Source organism: Watersipora subatra, chromosome 4, assembly GCF_963576615.1.
Source record: "Watersipora subatra chromosome 4, tzWatSuba1.1, whole genome shotgun sequence".
NCBI classification, from domain to species: Eukaryota; Metazoa; Bryozoa; class Gymnolaemata; order Cheilostomatida; family Watersiporidae; genus Watersipora; species Watersipora subatra.
This window is the reverse complement of record NC_088711.1, coordinates 51,852,797-51,871,246: the sequence shown is the minus strand read 5'-3', so window position 1 is coordinate 51,871,246 and position 18,450 is coordinate 51,852,797. Positions and strand designations below refer to the sequence as shown.

The window sequence follows — 18,450 nt, the reverse complement described above, 5'->3', positions numbered from 1 at the left end:
ATCATATGCAAAGATTAGAGGCTTGTACAGGTAACATATATGACCCTAATCCTGCACAGAATAGCCAAAATATAGGCAGGGATTAGAGCTTGTATAGGTAACAGATATGACCCTAATCCTGCACAGTATAGCCATACCATATGCAAGGGTTAACGGTTTGTACAGGCACCAGAAATGAGCCTAACCCTGCACAGTATAGCCCTACTATATGCAAGAATTAGAGGTTTCTACATGTACCAAATATGACCCTAATCTTGCAAAGTATAGCCATATCATATGCAAAGATTAGAGGCTTGTACAGGTAACAGATATGACCCTAATCCTGCACAGAATAGCCATAATATAGGCAGAGATTAGAGCTTGTATAGGTAACAGATATGACTCTAATCCTGCACAGTATAGCCATACCATATGCAAGGGTTAACGGTTTGTACAGGCACCAGAAATGAGCCTAACCCTGCACAGTATAGCCCTACTATATGCAAGAATTAGAGGTTTCTACAGGTACCAAATATGACCCTATTCTTGCACAGTACAGCCATATCATATGCAAAGATTAGAGGCTTGTACAGGTAACAGATATGACCCTAATCCTGCACAGAATAGCCATAATATAGGCAGAGATTAGAGCTTGTATAGGTAACAGATATGACCCTAATCCTGCACAGTATAGCCATACCATATGCAAGGGTTAACGGTTTTTACAGGCACCAGAAATGAGCCTAACCCTGCACAGTATAGCCCTACTATATGAAAGAATTAGAGGTTTCTACATGTACCAAATATGACCCTAATCTTGCCCAGTATAGCCATATCATATGCAAAGATTAGAGTATTGTATAGGTAACAGATATGACCCTAATCCTGCACAGAATAGCCATATTATAGGCAGGGATTAGAGCTTGTATAGGTAACAGATATGACCCTAATCTTGCACAGTATAGCCATACCATATGCAAGGGTTAACGGTTTGTACAGGCACCAGAAATGAGCCTAACCCTGCACAGTATAGCCCTACTATATGCAAGAATTAGAGGTTTCTACATGTACCAAATATGACCCTAATCTTGCACAGTATAGCCATATCATATGCAAAGATTAGAGGCTTGTACAGGTAACAGATATGACCCTAATCCTGCACAGTAAAGCCATACCATATGCAAGGATTATCGGTTTGTACAGGCACCAGATATGAGCCTAACCCTGCACAGTATAGCCCTACTATATGCAGGAATTATAGGTTTCTACAGGTACCAAATATGACCCTATTCTTGCACAATATAGCTATATCATATGCAAAGATTAGAGGCTTGTACAGGTAACATATATGACCCTAATCCTGCACAGAATAGCCAAAATATAGGCAGGGATTAGAGCTTGTATAGGTAACAGATATGACCCTAATCCTGCACAGTATAGCCATACCATATGCAAGGGTTAACGGTTTGTACAGGCACCAGAAATGAGCCTAACCCTGCACAGTATAGCCCTACTATATGCAAGAATTAGAGGTTTCTACATGTACCAAATATAACCCTAATCTTGCAAAGTATAGCCATATCATATGCAAAGATTAGAGGCTTGTACAGGTAACAGATATGACCCTAATCCTGCACAGAATAGCCATAATATAGGCAGAGATTAGAGCTTGTATAGGTAACAGATATGACTCTAATCCTGCACAGTATAGCCATACCATATGCAAGGGTTAACGGTTTGTACAGGCACCAGAAATGAGCCTAACCCTGCACAGTATAGCCCTACTATATGCAAGAATTAGAGGTTTCTACAGGTACCAAATATGACCCTATTCTTGCACAGTATAGCCATATCATATGCAAAGATTAGAGGCTTGTACAGGTAACAGATATGACCCTAATCCTGCACAGAATAGCCATAATATAGGCAGGGATTAGAGCTTGTATAGGTAACAGATATGACCCTAATCCTGCACAGTATAGCCATACCATATGCAAGGGTTAACGGTTTGTACAGGCACCAGAAATGAGCCTAACCCTGCACAGTATAGCCCTACTATATGCAAGAATTAGAGGTTTCTACATGTACCAAATATGACCCTAATCTTGCACAGTATAGCTATATCATATGCAAAGATTAGAGTATTGTATAGGTAACAGATATGACCCTAATCCTGCACAGAATAGCCATATTATAGGCAGGGATTAGAGCTTGTATAGGTAACAGATATGACCCTAATCTTGCACAGTATAGCCATACCATATGCAAGGTTATCGGTTTGTACAGGGACCAGATATGAGCCTAACCCTGCACAGTATAGCCCTACTATATGCAAGAATTAGAGGTTTCTACAGGTACCAAATATTACCCTATTCTTGCACAGTATAGCCATATCATATGCAAAGATTAGAGTATTGTACAGGTAACAGATATGACCCTAATCCTGCACAGAATAGCCATAATATAGGCAGGGATTAGAGCTTGTATAGGTACCAGATATGATGCTACTCCTACACGGTATAGCCATAACTTATGCACAGATTAGAGGTTTCTACAGGTACCAGATATGAACCTATTCCTGCACAGTATAGCCATACCATAGGGAAGTTTTAAAGGTTTGTACAGGCACCAGATAGGACCTTAATCCTGCACAGTATAGCCATACCTTATTCACGGATTAGAGGTTTCTATAGCTACTAGATACGACCTTATTCCTGCACAGTATAGCCATACCATGGCAAGGATTAAAGGTTTGTCCATGTAACAGATATGACCCTAATCCTGCACAGTATAGCCATACCATAGGGAAGGATTAAAGGTTTGTCCATGTAGCAGATATGACACTAATTTGGCACAGTATAGCCATACCATATGCAATGATTACAAGTTTCTACAGGTGCCAGATATGACTCTAGTCTTGCACAGTATAACCACACCATAGGTAAGGATAAAAGGTTTGTCCAGGTAACAGATATTACTCTAATCCTGCACAGAATAGTCATAATATAGGCAGGGATTAGAGCTTGTATAGGTAACAGATATGACCCTAATCCTGCAAAGTATAGCCATACCTTATGCACAGATTAGAGGTTTCTACAGGTACAAGATGTGACCCTAATCCTGCATAGTATAGCTATACCTTATGTCCGGATTAGAGGTTTCTACAGGTGCCAGATATGACCATATTCTAGCACAGTATAGCCATACCATAGGCGTGGATTACAGGTTTGTACAGGTACCAGATATGACTCTAATCCTTCACAGTACATGTAAAACATATGCAAGGATTAGAGGCTTGTATAGGTACCAGATGTGACCCTAATCCTGCACAGTACAGCCATACCATAGGCAAGGATTAGAGGTTTGTCCAGGTAACATACATGACCCTAATTCTGCACAGTATAGCCATACAATAAGCAAAGATTATAGGTTTGTACAGATACCAGACATGGCCCTAATCTTGCACAGTATAGCCATACCTTATGCACGGATTAGAGGTTTCTACAGGTACCAGATATGACCTTATTACTGCACAGTATAGCCATATGATAGGCAGGGATTAGAGGTTTGTACAGGTACCAGATATGACCCTAATCCTGCACAGTATAGCCATACCATAAGCAAGGATTAGATGTTTGTACAGGTACCAGATATGACCCTAATCCTGCACAGTACAGCTATAACATATGCAAGGATTAGAGGCTTGCACAGATACCAGATATGACCCTAATCCTGCACAGTATAGCCATACCATATGCAAGGTTTAGAGGTTTCTACAGGCACCAGATATGAGCCTAACCCTGCACAGTATAGCCATACTATATGCAAAAATTACAAGTTTCTACAGGTACCAACTATGACCCTATTCTTGCACAGTATAGCCATACCATAAGCAAAGATTACACTAGAGGTTTGTCCAGGTACCAGATATGACCCTAATCCTGCACAGTATAGCCATACAATATGCAAGGATTACAGGTTTGTACAGGTACCATATAAAAAGCAATATAATTATCCTTTCTAAAAAAAACAATTAGTGCTACTAGTAGTAGGCTATCACTACTACTAGTTCTATTAATAGTAGTAGTAGAATCCATGGGCAGGGTGAAAAAAGTACCCTAATCCTTAATGACGTTACAATCAGATAGGCACGAATAAGCATGCAAACTAGATCTAATTTCCAATTTTATCGTCTGTAAAAATGTGTAGAAATCTTTTTAAATTATACAGAAAACAAAAAATGTCATTACAGCATAAATTACAGAAACTTGTTTGGAGACTGCTTTATAGAAAATTTGAGATTATGCATATATTCAATTTTTCTTTCCACTTACACTAAAGAACATTTAGAATGGAGCTAATTTGAATGGGGCATTGCGCAAGAGCCCATTGATAATAAACATGCAGTAGGATCTACGCAAGTATCTTAGCAAGGATTAGGGTTCTTTTCTGTTCACTTTTATAGCTCCGTATAGGGGCTACACAACACTGATTTTACTAGTTTTCTTATTTCAAACTGTCGATCTGCCGTTAGGGGAGTCGGTCTAATCCCCCTGTATTTTGTGAGATACTCAAGCTGAAGGATATTTTATGAAGCTGTCATTATACCTACATGTATATACATATAGACACAGTTACAAGTGTTTAAGATAAACTTCAATGATATTTTTTATACAAGAGAAACATTCTGTGGTAAAGTTACGTGGTCAGACAATGCATTAGTGAGCCTTTAGTATTACACTGTTTGTCAAACGCAGGTTGTTGTCTTTCCTGAGGATTTAACTTCTCAAGGAATCTTTCAAAGCTATTGACAGCCTGTGTTCCACGCACTTGTTTGTCATCTATGAGCGATGAAGTGACCATTATTTCTTATGAATACCGGATATTAAAAAAAACTCAGGTTAGGATAATTAGAAAATGCTCGCTTTGCTTTTTCTTTGGGAAAAGCAGAGGCCTTACGGGAGAGTGAAATCATCCGAGACAAGTGACTCAACATTCGTTTGATATACAAAAAGGCTGCGGCTGCAAGTTTGCTTAACTTTGTTATATGTAAATGCCATAACTGTAGTTTACTTAGTATCTGAGATTGTTTTACAGCAAGGTTAGAGTACGTGCAAACTCTTACACTGATGTTCCTAATCTTTTCTGTCAATTTTCTGTCAATGTTTATTGTTTGTGGCCATTGATGAGTCGGATCAATTTATTGGGCGTAAATTTATCTTTTTGTAACAAATTTCAGTTTGGTAGAATATACATCGTTGTCATATTGATTTGAGCATGGTTTCTTGTTTTTGCACTGCTTGTTCTACTCTTGTACTTACAACAGCTAATCACCAGTACTACTGAGTCATTGACTAAAATATGTAGTACACAAATACAGCCATATTTATATTATCAAACTTGGTAAGATCAGCCAACTTGTAGTAGATCCCACATAGTAGGGTTTACAAGTGCAATAATTCGCTATAATAGTTAGAAGCACACCCAAAAGCTCACTAGAATACATGCAGAATACACAACCTACCAGTAGTCTTCTTTCACATTTAGAAAATAAGAACATTGAAGGGGTTTTTCGAGTTATCTCCCCATGTACACACACTCTTACGCCTGACACGGTACATGTATTTATACCTGATAGAGTGCAATTCATGGTGTTATACTGTGTTATTATTATGTATGGTGATTAAACTGTATTTTATTATAAATTCACTATCAGTCTATAGTACTTTATGGGTACATAGTTTGAAACTTTTGATAAGATCATTTCTGGGCACCTAGTCCAGACATTGATTTTAGTTGGTGTTGATTTGTCTTTTACCGATTGTGACTTGCAACTACTTCTTTCAACTTTTTAATATTATTTTTCTCTATCCCCTTCACTTCTATATCACACCTCAATCTAACAATTATCCACCCAAGTCGCATTGACATCGTCTCGCGAAGGCAGATTTGACCTATGCAACAGTGTATCCTTTCACAAAGTTATCATTAATTACGATTGACCTAATTTCACTTTTAAAATTATCTAGTCTATGTAAAAAACTAATTTAATTGTTAGTTTCATTTGGTTGGTAGGAAGCCTTAAATTGCACATACTATACAAACCCTTTTATTCAAGAAACAAACAATTTGGGAGTTATACTATCGATACCAATAGTTAATTCATAAAGTACAAAAAATGATTGAATAATAAAAAGATGACTAGTGAAGGAGAAAGCAACTTCATAAAATATGCAATGTTATCCATCCTAGTCAGCACTATCATCTTGGGGAGAAGGGAAGAGTTAGGGGTGGAAGAAGAAGCGGCAGTAAGAGTGGGTGGGGAGAGAGAAAAGTATGAACAGAAGAGAGAAAAGGAGAAGCACATAGTAGAACATACAAATCAGAAACGCAAGTACAGGTGGACCCTTGCCATATGACATTGATTATGGGAGTGCACTGTATAGGGTATTTTGTTCATCTCTGAATAGGTAATACTTTCAAGGTCTCATCAAGATACACAAAGTCTAAAAGTGCTGCCTCAATACAATTTCCTTTATTCCTTCCACGCCTCCACAAAACTCGGGAATAAAATCTGTACAAATTATAAATATGTATACACTACATGGCTGAAACCTTGAACAATTAAAGTTTGGAACTGTCATATATTACAACGTAATAAATAGAAAAAACATCTATGGACAGAAGCAAGAACAGATAAATAGCAAATAAAAACTACAAACAGTTTATTTTTTATTTTTTACAGTTGGCTGTGGAGATGAGGCTAAGGGTAGAGGGATGTGAGAGTAGGTGGGTGTTTTATAGTTGTCTTGTTTTACTGTACTGAGAATAAATGTTTTAGGAGTGTAATTAGAAAGATTTGTTTAAATACACATGAACTAAAAAGTTGTCTTCATACAGGAAACGTAGAACATAATTACCTAAAACTTGAAGTCTTCCTACTTTTTAAGTGATAAATGATAACGCCAAATCATACAACAATGGAAGAAGGCGGCTACAGTTAACAGATGAGAAAAGGAAATGTACTTCACTAGATTCAAAACAATACCAATAGATTCATAAAAAACACAAACAGTAAAATTAAAGTCTACTTTTCCATCTTATATTTTTATTTTGCTTTTCAAACTAAATGGTCAAAATATGCAACTACTTTTCGTTTTTGGGTCTAGTTTCATCTTTATTTAGTCGAAGCAATTTTTTTATGAAAAGATGTTTTACAATATAAAAATTTTGTATGTAGACCTTTTTGTAAGTAGAGGTTTTTTAGCTTTTGAGAATGCGCAAGGTAAATAATAGTAATAAACCAAATCCTGAGGCGGAAGTAGAGTTTTGCTGGAAATTTTAGTACAATTAAAAACAAGGCAATTCCCATCATTGCAAACCAATTGCTAAGTAAATTTGTGGTAAATTACAGAGTGCCAAGTTTTGCATAATAAAAGTATAATACGTGAAGTATAATGCATTTTTATAAAAACCAAATATGGCAAAAAACTACGTTTTTAAAAAGTTTCAATCGTTTTTTCGCATTTACTTTAAAAAATGGGTAAACCATGTCTGCTAGTTAAGTTAATGTCTTTAAGAAAGAAAATCTGGAGAATATATTACCATAGCTTGAGTTAGCTCAAGTTTATACACCGATAGAGGTATTAATTTATACACAATTATTTTCTCGTAAACCATATGTATCTTCCTGCTTTTGCTAGAGAACGAACAGAAAGTGACACTTTTCCACATTTTATTATTTTACTTTGAGACTTAGGCTAGGTTTGCAGGCAGCTACAAGTATCACTGTTAATGACATTAAATTTTTGACTGCGCTTATATGAGTCTTGAGGTTTTCTGCTAAAGATACAGTCTGCAATGTTTAGTAGTTCAGATGAAATTTACTATAGAGGAGATTGTAAAGAAATTGATGTAGAGGATGACTGTACAATGACAACCAAGCTAGTAGTAAATAGTAAAGAGTTGATACAATGATAACCAAAGTTTCTACAAAGCATTTGTCTCAAACAAAACAGCTGATGATACTCTTTAAGTCAGCATTACTTTAGGTTTTTCCTCTCATATTGCCAAGTGATTCCAGTTAATGATCAATTATTCATCATTAACTGATCATTAATTCAATATTGATTCATTATTGATCAATTTGTGAAAATTCAACTTCATTTAGCTGTTTGTACATATAATAATATATTGTCTAATCGATTTTATAGTAAACTTTTGTTTCCATGGCTGAACCAAGTTATGAAAGAAACCTTTGTTACGGAGGCAGTTTCTCGTAACTAAAACCTACACCTTGGAAGTTTTGGTTGTCCAGGAACCATCATTTTACTTTGTAACAGGTTGATTACAAGCTCATCACAATCTCATTAAATATTTATGTGGTGAAGTTTTTAACGTCTCATGCCGTAGCGTGTGAAAAAACAACACTATGATGTTGTTGATTATTCATCAATTGTAGTCTTGTTTAGGATACCAAGTAACTGTTGTATTGGTGTATTGATGGTCTTGTGGAGTTGGTTAAAGGTTGGCTTGCAACAAAATTCACATTACAGTTATTTGGTATCAAAAAATTCCCCATGTCTTACTCTGTTGTGTTGTAAGTGCCAAATATGTGGAAATGGGATTAAAAGCTCCTATAAGCTCAAAAACGAAAAGCCGCCGTAGATTGGAATATCTTTATTTCGAGGACGTAGGCACGAAATTTGGTTATCGTCTTGTCACGTTTGCTCTCACGTGAATTGAAAGGCCAATACAAAGCTCAATATAAAACTTATTGTAGTACTAGTTTATGACAAACACTTCGGGTTTTACCGAAGGCCCCGTATCAAATATAGATGCTCGCTACTTTAGAGTTTTGTTTTGCCCTAGTCTAATCGGCAAGTCGTAATCTGATCATGTGACCCAATACTTCGCAAATAATTTCTGCGGCACTTTTCGATTATCACAAGTGACCAACAGACTCATCATGATTATCAGACAATGATATGTACTCCTTCAAGCTGAAGCTAAAAAATTAAACAGATTTTTACGGTAAGTTATAAGATATCAGTGCTAAAAGTGGCAGCATTACAATGACGATAAAACAGACGCGTAAGAAAAATAGACATAGTTTTATTGAATGCGTGAAGTACATTTGTGAAAATATTTCGACGAATAAGGTTGCAGGAAAGTGTAAACAGAAACCATCTCTCACAACTACATCACATTTGAGCCGTTTTGAAAAGGAAATCCAAACTACAGCGGTCTCGGGTGGCTGCGATTTTCTGTTCGTTTTTGAGCTTTTAAGAGATTGTAATCACCTTTCCACATATTTTGCCCCTACAACACAACAGAGTAAGACATGGTGAATCTTTTCATATCAAATAACGGTAATGTGAATTTTGTTGCAAGCCAACTTTGAAGAGACACAAGCTCAGCCAAGATTAGGCCTTTCAGGGACCATGCTGCAAATGAATTAAGATAACTTGAAGTTGCTTACACTTGCATTTGCTAGGTAAGCTAACTCCTGCAAAAGCTATTACAACATAATCATTTACCTTGCAGCAGGTTGATTACTGGTCTGTAATAATTTTATTAAATATTTGTAAAGGGAAATGTTCAGCTTCTCACCCTGTAGCATAGTAAAAACAACATTATCATATCATGGGTTTCTCATCATTATAGCCTTGGTTTAGTGACAATGATGTAAAATTTGTATAAGACCATAAGCTATGTAAATATTAAAACCTTTAGCAGTAATTTTGACTAAAATAGCTCAAGTTTCTTACCTTTGCATATGTTGGATCAGCAATGAAAAGGCAGTAATTCCCTGCACAGTTTGATGTCTGATTCTACTTAGAGATAGTCATGAACTGAGTGCCAGAGTTTGTAATTCCTAGGACTAGATGCTGAGGTGCTGAGTTACAAGAGTTGATAGTAGCAGACAACTAGGAAAATACTCAAAAATAGCAATTCTTTGAAAACAGGTCTATAGTATTGTACCAAATTACCAATGCTAAAATTAATGTGAAAGGCTGGGCATTTGACTGACGAGAGAAAGCAACTTCTGAAAACATTATGCCAAAAACATTTTTATGCGTTTCCATGCCTTATTGCTGTTAAAAGTTATTGTACAGTGGGATCACCACTCTTGTATTTAAGATGGAGTTTTATTGATAGTGAGAATACATGTGGAGGAGAAAGATATTGATAATGTAAGTTCGTTAGTTGAGATAATTGTAAAGTTTAGCGCTCAAAGCAAGAACTGTAAAAGCAGAATGCATCTCATGATATCGGTTACGGATTTGTGTCATGATGTGGCTTAGTTGCGCTCAATGCCCTGCTGTTTTTACTTGCTGCTTGCTGTTTCTGAGTCTTGCATCATACTAGTTGATCACTCTTGCTGGATACAACGAGGGCAGTTTATCTTTAGTAATCATAATGTTCAGTTGGATAAAGAAATTAAAAATACCAAATACACTAACCTATGACTTTATAGTAAGTACATTGAAGAACTCAAAGGCAATGATAATCTTGATAATCATATGAAGCAATTCACAACTGGTTACAGAATAGACGGAGTAACTAAAAGTTGCTGACTTTATAACAATTGGTTAGAAATGATGCTTGATTCTAATCAAAGAAAAAAGGCTGATTCAACTGATTTAATTAATGTAGCTACTGGTCTATATTAAATCTGCAAAGGCTCAAGTTTTATAATAAAAAACTTGGTTATTATAGTGTGAGATGGAGTTGCATCCCCACTCTGTAGTAATATTAAACCTGCCTGCTAATAGAATCATTTTGACCAGCTTTAGACTTCACCTTAATTATCAACTATGAGCAATCAATATAACTTGCCAAGAGCTGTCGATATTAATATATAGTACCATAAATATATAATATGTATAGTGTTCTTATGTATTATAATAAAAATGAAATGCAATAAATTTAAACAAAAGAAAACGCTCTAAAGACTTGTACGATTAAACATGGACTATGTGTAGGAAAATACAGGGGATATAATAAAGCATGTTTCTGTCACGATTAATGCAGAAGGCTAAACTGAATGTTCAATGATAAACATTATACCCAAAACATACAGTAGAATCAAAAAGGAAAGATGCAAGCACTGGTAGTGGTATTAAAGTTGCCAATTTTGACACAAAATATTACTCATAAAGTAGCTACTAGGAAGAAACTTCATTTATGCAGGTAAAGATTATAGTTTGTAAAAGCTGTATGTCTGGGTGATTGGGTTTTTCACAGTGTATTATGTGAAGTATATCCAAAGATTTGGTGTAACAGTCAAGCGCTTGCTCATGGTCACGTAGTGAGTGGTATACTGAACCTATGTGGCTGTATGCTGTAGCAATATCAGTATGATTAGCCTCAGCACCATATACAGCTTTACACATATCCAATGACTTGGTGTGATATTCTAGTGCTTGTCCATGGTAACCTAGTGAGTAGTATACTGAACGTATGTTGCTGTAGCTAGTAGCAATACTAGTATGATTAGCCTCAGCACTATATACAGCTTTACACATATCCAATGACTTGGTGTGATATTCTAGTGCTTGTCCATAGTCACCTAGTGAGTCGTATACCAAACCTATGTTGCCGTAGCTAGTAGCAATATCAGCATGGTTAGCCTAAGCACCATATATAGCTTTATCCATATCCAATGATTTGGTGTAATATTCTAGGGCTTGTCCATAGTAACCTAGTGAGTAGTATACTAAACCTATGTTGTTGTAGCTAGTAGCAATACTAGTATGGTTAGCCTCAGCACCATATATAGCTTTATGCATATCCAATGACTTGGTGTAATATTCTAGGGCTTGTCCATAGTCACCTAGTGAGTAGTATACTAAACCTATGTTGTTGTAGCTAGTAGCAATATCAGTATGATTAGCCTCAGCACCATATATAGCTTTATCCATATCCAATGATTTGGTGTAATATTCTAGGGCTTGTCCATAGTCACCTAGTGAGTAGTATATTGATCCAATGTTGCCGTAGCTAGTAGCAATACTAATATGATTAGCCTCAGCACCATATATAGCTTTAAGCATTTCCAATGACTTGGTGTGATATTCTAGTGCCTGTCCATAGTCACCTAGTGAGTCGTATACTGAACTTATGTTGCTGTAGCTAGTAGCAATACTAGTATGGTTAGTCTCAGCACCATATACAGCTTTATGCATATCTAATGACTTGGTGTGATATTCTAGTGCCTGTTCATAGTCACCTAATGAGTTGTATACTGAACCTATGGCGCTGTAGCTAGTAGCAATACCAGTATGATTCGCCTCAGCACCATATACAGCTTTATGCATATCTAATGACTTGGTGTAATATTCTAGTGCTTGTCCATAGTCACCTAGTGAGTTGTATACTAAACCTATGTTGCTGTAGCTAGTAGCAATATCAGTATGATTAGCCTCAGCACCATATACAGCTTTATGCATATCTAATGACTCGGTGTGATATTCTAGTGCCTGTCCATAGTCACCTAGTGATTTGTATACTGAACCTATGTTGTGGTAGCTAGTAGCAATAGCCGTATGATTAGTCTCAACGCCACATACAGCTTTATCCATATCCAATGATTTGGTGTGATATTCTAGTGCTTGCCCATAGTCACCTAGTGATTTATATACTGAACCTATGTTGCTGTAGCTAGTAGCAATACTAGTATGGTTAGTCTCAGCACCATATAGAGCTTTACACATATCCAATGACTTGGTGTGATATTCTAGTGCTTGTCCATAGTCACCTAGTGATTTGTATACTGAACCTATGTTGCTGTAGCTAGTAGCAATATCAGTATGGTTAGCCTCAGCACCATATATAGCTTTATGCATATCTAATGACTTGGTGTGATATTCTAGTGCCTGTCCATAGTCACCTAGTGATTTGTATACTGAACCTATGTTGTTGTAGCTAGTAGCAATACTAGTATGTTTAGTCTCAGCACCATATAGAGCTTTACACATATCCAATGACTTGGTGTGATATTCTAGTGCTTGTCCATAGTCACCTAGTGATTTGTATACTGAACCTATGTTGTTGTAGCTAGTAGCAATACTAGTATGGTTAGTCTCAGCACCATATACAGCTTTACACATATCCAATGACTCGGTGTAATATTCTAGTGCTTGTCCATAGTCCCCTAGTGAGTTGTATACTGAACCTATGTTGTTGTAGCAAGTAGCAATAGCAGTATGATTAGCCTCAGCACCATATACAGCTTTATGCATATCTAATGACTTGGTGTGATATTCTAGTGCCTGTCCATAGTCACCTAGTGATTTGTATACTAAACCTATGTTGTTGTATCTAGTAGCAATATCAGTATGATTAGCCTCAGCACCATATACAGCTTTATGCATATCCAATGACTCGGTGTAATATTCTAGTGCTTGTCCATAGTCCCCTAGTGAGTTGTATACTGAACCTATGTTGTTGTAGCTAGTAGCAATAGCAGTATGATTAGCATCAGCACCATATATAGCTTTAAGCATTTCCAATGACTTGATGTGATATTCTAGGGCCTGTCCATAGTCACCTAGTGAGTGGTATACTGAACCTATGTTGTTGTAGTCTACAGCGAGGTAATAATGAATATTTTCACCATACATGGTTTGGTCCATCTTCAATGCTTTTGTAAGGTATTCAAATGCCTTGTCATATTCACTCAGATCAAAGTACACTGAACCAATGCTTCTGTATGCCTCTGATGTATCTTTGTTGTTGTCATCAGTCTCCTTGAACAAGTCTCTGCTATCTGATGACTCTATGTCTTTCTCAGCCTGAGACAGATATCAGATATCTTCATAGGAAACTCAACAATAAATATTGTATACTTTAACATGTTCTTAATTCTAGGGGAATGCATTATAACATAACTTGTCACCAATATAAGCATTTATAATTCCTATGATTGGAGTGCCAAAATAAAACCCAAAAAAAAATAACTCAACTTAGGCACTTTACCTATACTATATTATTATCTATATATTACGATGATAGCGAAAAAGCTTGCTGTGTGCCACACTCTTCTGCGATATCTTTTTATAAAAAAGTCGTGATTTTGTGTTTCCATTTGTCTGTCAAAGTAATGGTCACAGGTTGAGATAAAAGAGTGCTATAAGCTGGTTTTGAACCCACAACATTCAGATTATTAGACTAACACTCTAACACATGTGCTGATCTACCATTTTCTGGTGTTCAAGATTAACTGTGCAAATAGTTATTCCATGTGATTGATTGGCTCGCCTGCTGTTTACTGACTCACTCGCAGAAATACGTTTAGGTTGCTATTTACAACAATTCTGTCATATATCTTTAGCAAGAAATTAAAAGATTTATCCACGATTTTATGCTGTTTGTGAGTAAAGGAAAGTATATGCAACTGGTTCATTTTTGGCACAATGATAACCTAATTTCCTAAATTTATTGCCACCAAGTTTTGGGCAGATCTGATAACACTGCGATATGTGATTGCTGTTTTTGTATAGGGACAAAGGCAAGTTGCCATGTTAGCTTTTTTATCGTTCACATAGAATTTGTGAACCATTTGTGTCACCTAAGACATCCTGTTGGTGATAGATTTTCATCAACTCAATAAATATAAAGGGAAGGATTGTTTCAGTTTGACTTGAGTAATTTTGCTTATAAAAATAGAGTTCGAGTTAATTAATCTATGGTGACAGTAACAACTTAATTCATTTCAATTATTATTGGCAAGATGCTGCGAGTCAATACAATTCTAAAGTAAGTAAAAGATACAAGAGAATCGATTATTTTCAATTCATTAGTGAAGTGAGAATTGCTAAAGCAAATTTGTTAACTCGACTACCCAGCTCTGGTAGATGTGACAATAGCATTTGCATATTTTAAAAATTCGGATTTTCAAAAATCGAATTTTCCATGAAATAACTCTCTTTGCTCAGCTTTCCATAGAAACATTAATTACAACAACATCACAGTCGCTATCTAAATCATCAGATTCATTGCTACTTTTACTAGTAAATGATGAATCAAAGGTTCATTGAGATCAGATATTTACAACATCTTATGCACGAAGTCGAAATTGAATTGCTTCGCAATCGACATCCATCTTAATGTTAAAAGTAAGGGAGTCAACCAATTCGTAGTTTTCATATTTCCAGTTTTGAATTGACTGTAGTTTTGCTAATGACACATCGAGTGGTGTCCAACATTTCATTCTATACAAACTAAACAATGCTGATTGTCACTAAAGTGTTGCGCTGAAGAGCTGAAATAAAAAACACATAACTGCGACTATGTGTTTTTAATCGTTCACCCCAAACATGGACAAACAAGGAAGGCAGCAAGGAGAGTTAGCCAGATCATGACAAACAAACAAAAACTGCTCTGAGCGAAGTATTTGAATTTTTCCACAGTGTTTATCACTCTTCAAGTGTGTACAAAAATTGGAGCAAAAGTCAACATAGGTTTCTCTCTGTGTTGTATAAGGTCATCCAAAGACTAACATAAGTTTTCGATAGTCTGTGTTGAAGAGTGGTAGCTACACAACAGATACATAACCATGAAATATTTAAAGGTCTGTACTAATGCTATATATTTTTTATTTTACTCGACTCATTTGCTTAGTAATTTATCATTTACTAATGGACACGTGTTGTTACACACAAATAAATTTTTTAACAGTTCTGACTGTTTTGTGCTATCACCACTACTTTTTCCCAATCTTTCAATCGATCAATCTTTCTGAGGCAAATATCTCTCATGAGCAATAGAAAATAAAATAAAATAAAACGTTAAAGAAATTGAATTTCAAAAAAGAAATTTAAAACCAAAAAAACAAACAGAGCTTGAGTTGCCAAATGTTATAAATGAAAAATCATTTTATCAAGATAGAAAGCATTTCAAAGATTCATCTTGAAACTTTAAAATCTTCAAACACTTTAAATGTTTAAAGCAATGTGAAATTTATACCAACATATAAACACTCACATCTCTAAGTAGTTCTTGAGCTCTTATGTAATCTCCTATTTCTTTACTGCAATGTGCTGCCAACAGCTTCCAAAGAGCATGCGGCCCTTTCTGTGTGAAGATGAAATAATTGAAGAAACGAACTGCTGAGTTATACTTTTTTGTGTAGTATAAGAGGTAGGCACAAAGTTCAGCTCGTTTTTGTGAAATATCTTTGCGGTCAAGGAAGTCGCTTGTTTGTGGTGTGGTTTGACTGATGATCTCCCACAGCATGTCGTCGCTGTCACTGTCGAGTGGCTGATCTGTAGATTTACTGACTGCCTTTTTAGCCGATTCGTACTGTCCAGTAAAATAAAGTACTTTAGCTAGCAACCAATGATTTTCAAGAGAAACTGTTAGTTGCTGTGGCAACAAAGATACATCAGAGGGAGTAGTTACTTGAGACATTTCAGAGCAAACAAATTGTTTGATTTGTACAAGTAAGTAGCCCATAAGTACAAACAAGTGTGTGGGAACAGTGTAGACTGTATTTTGCCTTCCTTCATGGTACTTGTCAATTTGCACATCATTCGTCTGAGAGTTTGACTTAAGATAAGCAGACGTTCGTAAATAAATGGCAGTTGCTAGAAGAATATTTAGGTACTTTTGATTCTCTCTTGACAAGATGCCAAACTGCTGCATTTCTTTCCATATCTTCCATGAGTGTTTAGACTGTAATCCTAGACACATCTTCATGTTGTTTGCTAGTAGAGTTGGGTAACGGAAAATCTTGTCTTTCACCCTCACATTTAGATTATCTGGAGGTTGAAACCTAATGAAGTCGGGCGCAAATGAAAACTTTTCAATATCCGTTCGAAATGAATTGAGGCGTTTTTGCTGAACAACTTTCTTTCCATTCAGCACAGAATTTTCATAATGTTCTCTTGCAGTAATAAACTGATCATAGACCTGGCTACTATCATGCGTTTCTCCATTAGAGAGAATGACTACAGTAGAAGACAACATGTCTGATTTGCCTCCTGGAAATCCATCAAATTTAGCCTCAGCTTCTTGTCGATAGAGATCCATCAAGCTGTCAACTGTGAGGATCATATTGTGACCTCCTTCTCTGCCATTACCCGTCGGAATATTTCCGGAACTTTTAGTTACTCCGTCTATTCTGTAACCAGTTGTGAATTGCTTCATATGATTATCAAGATTATCATTGCCTTTGAGTTCTTCAATATCAAATCCTTTAAGCGGACTCTCTCCCAGGTTCCCTATTCTAAAGTAGGTGTCAACAGCTAATTTTTCAAAGTAGTCTGATTCCTTATCAACAATGAGGGCATATTCTAAATCAGAGTAAGGAGTTGCTTCTCCTTTGGCAATCGATCCTAGCCCTATCATTGCAAATTGGCATGGCGGGTATTTCCCTCCTTGTTTTAGTATAGTAACACTATCTTGGAGAATTATTCTCGACACTTTGATAAGTCCATCAGTACAAGTTCTACTTGCTTGAAATAGTTTTTGACAGAATTCTTCAGCATTTATTAAACTTTTTTCACTGAATAGCTCATCAGTGTCTAAAGCCTCGACTAAGCTGTCTAAACCAGCAAAGTTATCTCTAGTTTCTTCTCCGTAGTTTGTCAGAAGTCGTTTGTGTTCATTGATTAACTGTTGATGCTGATCATAGCTGAGAGGATGGTTTCCTTTGTACCAGCTTTTTTCTATTTCATATACAAGTCTACGTCTTGCTGGAGTTGAGTCTTGAGCGAGGCAGAAGTTAGCTAGCCCGTGAGCCTAAAGATTGTAAATAATTAATAGCACAATACTAAGAATTCTGTGTTTCGTAGCCTTAGGTAAATCTTAATCGTATTTTTGTTTTCAGTTAAATTGCTTGAACCAGTATCAACACTGTGACATCACCTCACAATAGTTGCTATGATATTTTACTGTTATGCGAGCAAACATAATAAAAAAAGTTTATGGTAATTTTCAGGACCGACTATTAAAGACTTGATAATATCACATGTTATAGCAGCCATCTATAAATTCAGTTGCAGAATTTAAAGAACTTCAAAGGTGTCTTACAGAATGTTCATTCTTAGCAATGAGCAGTTGTAAAGGACTGTTCATATTTTTCCTGTTTTAAGCCATAGCTACAACGAAGAGAATCAATATACCTTCTACATTATACAATATAAGGATTTGACTCAGTAATATTATTTTAAAGTCTCAAATAGGTATTGTTATAGTCATTCATCTAGTAAATTGTTAAATGTTAGTAGTCTGTTGAGTCAATGACACAATATACAATAATATTCAACACTTGCCTTATTTATTACAAGTTATATTTGTACTACAATAGACTTCATTAAATGTTTAAAAGTCTTCATTTTTCCATCTTCATCAGAAAAATACAATTTGGTTTTGATTTAAAATGTGATCTATACTAAATTTTATATTTTGTTATAACCTCCATTTCAAAAATAATTGCCTGAATCACCTTTGAAATAACATATA

General features: G+C 35.9%; 1 protein-coding gene across 1 annotated transcript; it reads right to left on the bottom strand.

Moving 5' to 3' along the window:
* Nucleotides 1-11,774: 11,774 nt before the first annotated feature.
* On the bottom strand, nt 11,775-13,090 carry LOC137394839 (tetratricopeptide repeat protein 28-like; the record flags this gene model as incomplete). The annotated part of the gene is made up of 2 exons (XM_068081610.1): nt 12,632-13,090; nt 11,775-12,499 (listed from the first exon to the last, which is right to left on the bottom strand). Coding segments are annotated over exons 1-2 (1,056 nt in total), but the record flags the coding sequence as incomplete, so codon positions are not given.
* Nucleotides 13,091-18,450: the final 5,360 nt, after the last annotated feature.